The 9,683-nt window shown below is 38.6% G+C and overlaps 1 protein-coding gene across 1 annotated transcript; it reads left to right on the forward strand.

Annotated features, from left to right (window-relative positions):
• Nucleotides 1–4,059: 4,059 nt before the first annotated feature.
• LOC148007964 (abscisic acid receptor PYL8-like) lies at nucleotides 4,060–5,998 on the forward strand. Its single transcript, XM_087674558.1, has 3 exons — nucleotides 4,060–4,527; nucleotides 4,973–5,176; nucleotides 5,363–5,998. The coding sequence occupies exons 1-3, from the start codon at nucleotides 4,396–4,398 to the stop codon at nucleotides 5,552–5,554; spliced, it is 528 nt and encodes a 175-aa protein (XP_087530684.1). The 5' UTR covers nucleotides 4,060–4,395; the 3' UTR covers nucleotides 5,555–5,998.
• The last annotated feature ends 3,685 nt before the right edge of the window (nucleotides 5,999–9,683 follow it).

A 9,683-nucleotide genomic window follows, 5' to 3' on the forward strand; every position in this document is an offset into this window, starting at 1 on the left:
ATGGCTATACATAGGATAGAAAATCCTATAAGTGCTACAATCCATCTCTACTCATGAAACAGTGATCAACAAGGATGTAGTATTTGATGAGTTGGTATCATGGTATAGTGGTCAAAATGCATTGTTTTTTGATGGATTAGGCAATCATACTCATGCCAAAACTTATCCTTTCACTTGTACTACAGCGAGTGGACCTATAGGTGATGTGTCTTCTACTGTCAGAGGATGGCTATGTAGTCATGATGAAACATCCACTAACATGGATATGTCAATGAGGGGGAGATTAGATAAATGCAAATGATGATGTTACTAGCATGCTTACATCTAGATATGAGACACTTGGTAGCGACTATATTTATAGTGAATTGGATATACCATCTGCTATATGACACCTAGATTAAGGAAAAGCAAGTATGTATCTCCTCATGAGAGGCAATTGCATAGTAAGCCGTAGATAAGAAGGTAAAAAAGGGTCAAAAATCCTATTGATAGTGTAACTTATAGTGGGTATTCGGCCACACATTTTGCCTACATGACTAAAGTGATGGGTCACAAAAATCCTACGAAAAATTTGGTGAGGTAATTGGAGATGATAATTGGTGTGCTTCCATAGATGAGGAATACAGAATACTGGCTAAAACTTACACATGGGATTTGGTTAGTCTACCTAAAGGTAAAAAACCCATTGGTTGTAAATGGGTTTACAAAGTGAAATGCAAGGTAGATGGGTCATTGGAAAGATACAAATCCTGGCTAGTTGTTAAGGGGTATGCATAGTAGTATGCCTTGGATTATGAAGAGACTTTCAGCTTGGTTGCAAAGATAGCAACCGTGAGAACTATATTGCTTTACCAACATCTGAGGAATGGATGCTTTGATAGATGGATGTTAAGAATGCCTTTCTCAATGGAGATTTCATTGAGGATGTGTATATAGAATAGCCTGAGAGCTATGTACATCCTGATTATCCGAATCGTATGTGTAGGTTGAAAATGGTCTTTATGGATTGATACATGGATTGAGAGCATGGAATGCTCGCATTAGTATGTATTTATAGAAGCTTGATTTTCGGATGGGACATGCAGACCATAGTCTACTTATAAAGAAGACACAAGTTATGTATTCTTTGTGATTTATATAGATGACTTGATCATTACAAGAGAAAATGATCATGGTATTGCTAAAATTAATTCAATGTTATAGGCTGAGTTTAGGGTGAAAATTTTGGGAGAACTCAAATACTTTCTTGGGATTGAGGTTGTGTCTACACCTCAAGGAATCTGGCTGCTACAAAAATAGTAGGCACAAGTTATGCTACTAAAATAGGGAATGATAGAATGTAAGCCCATGGAAACACCACACGATCAAAATGTCAAACATGCAGTTGATGTTCGAAGTGAGATAGAGAATGTCACTATGTATAGGAAAATGGTGGGCAATGTGATGTATCTTACTATTACCCATTCTGACCATAGTTACTCAATGGGGATGATCATGTGAAACTAAATGCACAAGACAAAAGAGAAACATGGAGCTACTAAATGTAGACCTATGGCTCCAACCATAACTCTGGATTCAGTGACTCCCATCTCTTTGTCCTCGCTTCCTAGGGTAAAAATTAGGGGCAAAATTTAGTGTCCAAAGGCTACTTTTGTAAGGTTTTCTTGGTCATCAGGCTAATTTTTTGGGCCTAAGAACTCAAAAAAGAAAAAAACCCATATATATCAATTTATATTTTGACATGAAATTCACCCAAAAATAGCTTAAAAATACGGTCTTCTTTTAACATTCACGCAATTTTCTAAACCCTTCACCATTGATTAGCAAAACATTCGCCCACCTATCTATACACTAAAAATCCAAGGAAACCCTTATTTTTTACCCTGTCGCTTTCCCTCCTCCCACTCCCCCATTGAATACTCAAGGGGGAAATATTTTTATGAATCAAATCTAGACATAATATCATAGTTTGAATCAACAAACCATTGAATCCAATGTACAATGGGAGTTATAGGAGACCCAATATGAATCAAATGGTGAAAGAGAAAGTTCTTGAAATATATATTCATAAAAAGACAAATTCTTTGAGGCCATATCAGACTTTGCTTTACTGAAACGTTTTTACTAGTCATATGAAGATAGCGCTGCGAAATGCATGGAAAATTGCCATATTTATCATGCCTTACAAAAAAAGGAGATATGATAGAGCCAAAAAATACATGACAAATCCTAATATATGTCCATTAATATTACTTTAATTGCTATTAATTGATGAACAACCTTTGCTCTCATTATCTCCAAGAAAAGTGTGATCCACAAGAAATTTTGCCACACCTCTAAACATATTCAGATGTGACTCATGTACACGTAGTTGAAATGAAGCATATGTATAATGGCTTGGGGAGGCTACACCTCTAACATATCTCGATTAGCAATATTAACATCTATGGAATCTTACAATAGTCTAGCTAGCGAAGTTGTAACTCCTTGGATCAAATTAATAACATCTTCATATGCCACCCTAGTATCTCTCCTTGCTCCTCCTACTTTCTCCTCAAAATGAGAGTTGTGTCTCATATTGTGCCCATTAAGTAACATTGTTTATTCATTACAAGGGTGATGGTGAACGGAACCTACCATCAATAAACATTAGATTGTGTATTGCATCAATACATATGAAATAATATCAAAACATGATTTGCATATAACCAACAAGGTATCTATACACACTCATAGCTCAACACTTGTACAATTTTTGAAAGTTTGAATAAGCATTTACATGAATCTCTAAAAAGAAACACTATGTATTACATGTTTGTGTTTGCCACATCTAGGAAACGGACTTCAATCCCCACAGTTTTCCAATCTTAATAAGCCTTCCATGTGGGAGGATCGGACTTTCATTCCCACATTTCTCCAATGTCATGAACATTTCATGAAGAAACTAAGGAAATGTGTGGCTTGCATGTGTGATAAATCTAGTTGGATTGATCAAATGTTAAATGCCTTGTCTCATGAGATTAGATTAATTGATCAAATGGCTCTTCTAGTATTCTCATTGGTTTCTTCATGACAACTTCATGAGATTGAAGAAATGTGGCATGTACAAATCTTTTCCCCAGTTCTGCTGATATTTGGACTGATACTAACTTTCTCTATTGTTTCTGGCATATTCTCCTCTTTTGTCTTATTATCTTGAATCCTTACCTCAAAAGGCATACATGCAACATTCTTCAACATGAATTATTTCTATATTGATGAGACATATAAAAGAATAACAATGCCTAAATGCACATGAATTATATTACAAAACAACAATATTGTACTAAATTGCACATACATTATGATGTAGAAAACAATGTACATGTTAAGTGTACATGAAGTAGTGCAATAATGATGCGAAACGCATAGGCATGGATCCAAATAGCAAAAACAACAAAGAAAGCTCTAAGCATCCAAAATAAATTGATGGAAACTATCAATTGTTAAGATATTAGAGGTAAAGTAAACATGATATCTTGAGAAGATGTTCTCTCCACTCTAGGAAGGCTCCCATACCTTTGATACAAGGTCCATCACCTCAAAGCACCCTAAACTTAGATGATAAGCTAGATGAAACGGAGAAGAAGAAGTTATAAATTCATTGATAGTTGATGTAGATAACACATCAAGGAGTTGGAACCCTAAATAGCAAAGCAAACACAAGCTTGTTCTTGACGCATTTAAGTATGCATAGGTAGCATTATTTAGAAAGGCATTAAGTATATCCATCATCTCCACGCTTTGGACACACCCTCCCCCATCTCAAGGAAAGCCAAAGCACATCTTGCATAAGAAGAAACATCGAGATCCGTGTAATAATAGTGGCATGTGAATGCCCGCTTCATGGCGTCACGTTACTGATGAAGAGAACTAGTGATAAACAAGGGCGGGGATGTCAATTTTGTGTTGAAGTTTTATGGTATATAATCACTCATATGTTGTACTCGCCTCACATTTGCTCCTAATTCCTACAGGCAATCTGCACTACCCAACGCATCTTGAAACCGTGCGCATCTGATGGTTTTTTCTTCCTCATCTTATGTTGCCATCCCAGCTGGCGATCGTTCCCGAGCGAGCTAGCTTTCCCCTTTTCGAATCTTCCAACCTCATGAATTATATCAGGCCTTGATAGTTTCTTCTCGATCTTCAAATCCGGAGAAAGAAGAAGGCGACGCCTTTCCCCGACGCTATAAAAGGAGGTGGCCATGCCATCCTTTTACTCCTCCTGGACCTTCTCGCAGGGCCTTCATTTCCTTATTCTTTAGCCTTGGTTGCTTTGCGGCCTCTCGATTCTTTCCTTTCTCTGTGTATTCTGCTAGTAGCTGCAGGTGCCTACAGCATGCATGTGTGATCATGGACCCTGCTAACTCAGAGTTGCTCGACAATTTCATGCGTCAGCACTCCAGCCGGCTCCACCCGCAGGGATTTCTTGAGAATCAGATCGGCAACGTTCTCACCAAAAAGATCCGAGCTCCTGTCTCTGCGGTAAACATCTAGCTGAGCTAACAGCTTTCCTGTATCTGACTTCTTACAATGCGCCGATTCAAGCTTCTTATACCATTAATTGGTTGGATTTTGCCTGAAACGTACTATACTATCTGGACTTCATTAATCTTGCATTGCACATCATTCCTTGGCGCAGTATTAACTTATTAAACTGTGCAGGTCACGCTTAGCCTACCTTTTGATACGTAAAGATGTGCATCATTCGATTGAGATGCCTTTTAGAAATCATTATTTCTTTCTTCCTCACTTCAGGGAGGATATGGAACCACATTTCTTACGGTATACTTGTACATTCTGTGAAACAGCATATTACCGAGTTAGAAGAGAAGTCACCTTGGTATCATACATATCCACGTTTGGTGAATTGTTGAGTTGATTGTGTTCTTAAAATTTAAATCGCTCTGGTTCTGTCTTATATTATCAGGTTTGGGCCATCGTGCGCCGCTTTGATGAGCCTCAGACATACCAGCCCTTTGTGCGAAGCTGTGTGACTCATGGGGAGATCCGAGAAGGTATGACCAGAGAGGTGCGTGACGCATGGTCAAAAAGCACTGAGGTGTTGGAACTACTGGATGATGATCGGCACATTCTTGCATACCGAGTTCTTGCCACTGATTCGCGCCTGAAAGTAAGACGTTGTATATGCACTGAAGTATTGATAAGTGAAGAAACTTTCGATCAGTAATATATCACTGTTACCTCTTATTGTTGATGGTTAGTCTCTTAGCTTATTTAAGTCCCATATTGCTTGGATGAAACTAACGAAAAACAGAAGAAGAGTTGATTAACGTGCTAATTTGTGAACTGCTTCCAGAATTACGGATCTACTCTCTCACTTCATCCGGAAGTTATTGATGGAAAGGAAGGAACGCTCGTGGTCGAGTCGTACATGGTCGATGTACCACAAGTCTTCACTGAGGAAGAGACCAGGTCTTCTGTGGAATCTGTTATAAAGTGTAACTTTAGATTACTTAAACAAATCGCAGAAATTAGACGTCGTCCATAGAATCATACATGCAGATATTTCCTGAAGCTGCGGGGGAATGGAAAAGCAGTTATATGGAACACACCAGGTTGTTTGAGAAGCGTTTTGTAAAGTTCTTTTGTGAAATGCAGTTGCAGCTCTCTGCAGAGGACGAATAAGGAAACGCTTGTTTGATGGCCCTTGCCTCACGAACAAGTGATATTTTTTGAAGTGACAACAGATTATGTTTGTGAAATGCTTTGCTATCGCTCGTATTGCCAAGCTGGTTAGGCATCGTATGTGTCATTTGTAAGATCTATTGACAATCATAGACAGCTATACATTATTCCCACCATGCAAAGTTCTCACAGTATTTGTTTATCTGGCTACTATCCCGCTTAATTAGTGTTCTACTATGTATAGTGTGTTCCTGTATGCCCATGTTGTTTCTACGTGTGTTCAAAGGCATTATGTAGGACTCAGCTTGTGCATCTTCTTAGAACGCGTAGCATCTTTCGTAAGTAGGAAAACCAGACGAATTTCGTCATGCTTGGGAGTTTCATGGTTGGAATGCCAAGATGTAATACTTAGGCTACGCGATTTTTGCTCAACTCCTACAGCACCTCTAATTAGACTTCCCTCACGACGTCAGGAGGTGTGCGGCATTGGAGGTCTATAATTACCCTTTCTTGTCTTGTGACACAAGTATGTGTGCTTTCACATCAGTTTATGAAACGTTATAATATACCTTTCATGCACCAGTCAAGGAGGGCTAGTCCTGCCACTTTTTGCGGTTTTACTTGGGCAGTTTGCTGAAATGGTCGGTGACCTTGCATTGGTCAGCACGTAGTACCTCGCTGGAACAGCATTGGCAGCACTATTAGGCTTTCTTATTGGAAATATTTGATATCACAGAAAGATAGTCTCTTCTGCAGGACAAAGGTTTGAAGCTGTATGAAGGGAACAGAATCTTGCATTTTCACTGGACAGTTTGTTTACATCGTTGCTTTGTTACGTACAACCCTAGACACTGCTATTCTGTATTTTGCTGGAAGTTTAGAACACATTGTCGACTTACATTAACCTTGGCTTTTCAGGGTTTGTATTGTTGTAAGTACTCGATGCTACTTGTGTCCTTTGAAGGGAAGTAGCTACAGTTGTATAAACACTTTGAAAGGTATTGGGGTATATAATGATTATGAATCACAGAAAACTCTCCATTACGGAATCATATTGTCCACTGCTGTAAAAGGACCTCCTATGCTATAATGCTTCTAGAATAAGCGACAGGGCTGAACAGTTTGCAGAAGGTCAAACTCGAACGAGCGTCTTCTGAAGTAGGAGGATCACCTGTCAAGCATCTAGACCGGAATTCCACATCATGCTGTGGTGACCAATGACCATTTTGGACCCCTCAAATGTTTCTTTGAAACTTTTCAATTTTGGGCCGGTTAGTGCCTTGAAACTGTCGCATTATTGGCCTCGGTTTCAGAATCAGCCCTTCTTCCCTAGCCTTTACAAGTCGATGAAGGATTTTACACCAACCGCTGGCTTGTACTCGGAAGTTTCTCATCAATGTTTACATTTCTACAATTATATTTCCACCTTCTGTCAACGTGACAATGATCAGATACATATCAGATACATAGAATGACTAAAATCTATATTTCTCTCTATCTGTCAGTGCATTTCTCAATTTTCTCCTTCAGCCTTTATCCGTCCCTCATTCTGCTGGAGATGCATGGGAAGATTGGAAGAAAACAAGGGGGCTAATTTCCCATGGTGGAGGTAGGGGAGGGATGGAGAGAGTATGTTGATCACATGGAGGCGATAGGGTCTGCTTGGAAAAGCGATTCGATGGTGAAGTAACGAGGGCAGTCTCACAAATGACGGAATGGGTCACCAAGAAGATAGAGTTTAGTGGGTTAAGGTGGCCCTCCATTGAGCAAGAAATAGCGTCCAAATTCCTTGCATGAGTGCTAACATGAAGTGTGCAATAATAGTTAGAGACGGAAACCAAGATGCCATTGAAGTGACTTCTCCAACAAGTACTAAATTGTGTTGATTTGCAGGCACATAATTAACTCTATGTTCTTCCATTTTTATGCCATTTGGGAAGGTGATCGTGAGTTTGCCATATCCATATACTTATTGTGCACTATGGTTTCCCATGAGAATACTAAAAGGATGATGAAGGGATTAGTGTCAAGTGAATGATATTTAGATTTTCTTGAATGATCTTGTAGAGTCTACTCATGGTTGAATCTTGGTGATCAAGCCTTGGAGTTCTAGAGTGGATGTAGCTTCAACTACAGACTCATGCATAGGTGGAGCCATCCTCCATCACCTTTGTCTCCATCTCGGGTAACTTACTCATGAATATATGTGTGCATCACATGGGTTCAAAATAAGGTATTTTTCAAATACTATTTTTATACATTTTTTACATATACAAGGGTGTAATTTCATTGGCATTGTTGGCATCTTAGATGATAACAAAGTCAAACAACCTAGACAAGAAGTTACTCGAGTAGGATTAAAATTGATTGAGGTGCAGATTGTCATAAAGTATTCTAGATTTTTATGATTTGTATAGACAGTCATCTACAATGGCAAGGAGTTCTTTGTCATGGATCTCATAGTTTATCTCTAGAGAGGAGAACTTCCTTGAGTTGAATGCCACTGGATGCATATGGCCATCATCTCTGTGCTGCTAGGACAAGATGACTCATAAGGCATAGTCTAATGCATCAAAGTCCAAGAAAAATGGTGTGGTAGGATTTGGGTGGACTAGGATTGGGAGAGTGATGAAAGCTGTCTTCAACTTTAGAAGGCCTTATCGATTTCTGGGATCCATGAGAACTTCGAGTTTCCTGTAGTGAGTGGTGTGACTACCTTTGAGTAATCCTTGATAAATATCCTTAAGAATTTGGCAAAGCCAAGAAAACATTGGATATTGTGAGCACATGTGGGTGTGTGCTAGTCAAGAATAGTCTCGATCTTCTTGGGATCTATGAAGATTTCTCTTTAAAAGACATTGTACCCCAAGAATTCCACTTTTGTCTGATGGAAAAAACACTTCTCAAGTTTTGTATATAGTCCTTTTTCTCTAAGATTTTCCAAAACTAATTTATATGGTTCTCATGCTCCTTTGGATCTTTTGAGAATATCAAGACATCATCCAAGTATATAACAACAAAATCATGTAGAGCTATCGGAAGATATCATTCATCATATGTTAAAACACTGCAATAACCATACCTTGTGTGAAAGGCTATCTTCCATTTGTCTCCTTATCTAATATGTACAAAATTTTATGCCCCTCCTAGATCAACCTTTGTGAAGATTGGCTTTTACGAGGTGTTCCAAGAGCTCTGGTATCAATGAAAAAGGGTATTGATTCTTGACTACTGTCTTGTTGAGTCCTCAATAATCCACACATATTTGAAGTGACCCGTCTTTCTTCTTTCCAAATAGAATTGGGGCTCCAACAAGAGACTTTGACTGCCTAATGAACCCCTTGACTAAGTTGTCATCAATTATCTTGTGTACTTCAGCTAGTTCATCAAGGGATACCTTGTCGATGGGTCCAAAAGCTTATTGAGTCCCCTCATGGAGTTCTATAGCACAATCATATGGTTTGTGTTCAGGTAAGAGATGTGCATTCTTTTTTTAAAAGACATCTTGGAATTCTTGCTACTGGCTTGGTAGCTTGACAAAATTATCCTTCCTAGATTATTGAGTTGGTATATGATATATTATGTAGGTCAATTCTTGCCTTCTTGTGTGAATAAAAGCTTTGGTTCCTAGAAATACCCACTTTCATTGATTTTTATGACATGTAATCTTTTTCTTCACCCAATCAATTTATGGATTTTATTTCATTAGCCAAGGCATCCTAAGAATGATTGGATTTGTGGGACCGGATATAACATTAAAGCATACACTAGATTTGTGATCACCAAGAGTTACCATGAGTTGTCAGGTTTCCTTAGTAATATCTCAAGATGCTTTAGGTCTTTCATCCATGACTTCAACTGTTGCAAGATTATCTTTTGGAGTACTGAAACCTACTATCTATTCACAAAGCCATCATCAATGAAACATGTGGAGGCCTCGTATTAGTTGAAAAAGGCTATGAGGGAAAGGGTCTTTAGCAAGATCATCTTGA

This window comes from Lygodium microphyllum, unplaced genomic scaffold (assembly GCF_053477565.2).
Source record: "Lygodium microphyllum isolate KBCC unplaced genomic scaffold, Lygodium_microphyllum_v1.1.10 scaffold_961, whole genome shotgun sequence".
NCBI lineage: Eukaryota > Viridiplantae > Streptophyta > Polypodiopsida > Schizaeales > Lygodiaceae > Lygodium > Lygodium microphyllum.

Coding starts and splice junctions, on each gene's coding strand:
- LOC148007964 (XM_087674558.1), top strand. CDS start 4,396: ATGGACCCTGCTAACTCAGAGTTGCTCGACAATTTCATGCGTCAGCAC. Junction 4,528..4,972: donor TCCGAGCTCCTGTCTCTGCG/GTAAACATCTAG, acceptor TTATATTATCAG/GTTTGGGCCATCGTGCGCCG. Junction 5,177..5,362: donor CCACTGATTCGCGCCTGAAA/GTAAGACGTTGT, acceptor AACTGCTTCCAG/AATTACGGATCTACTCTCTC.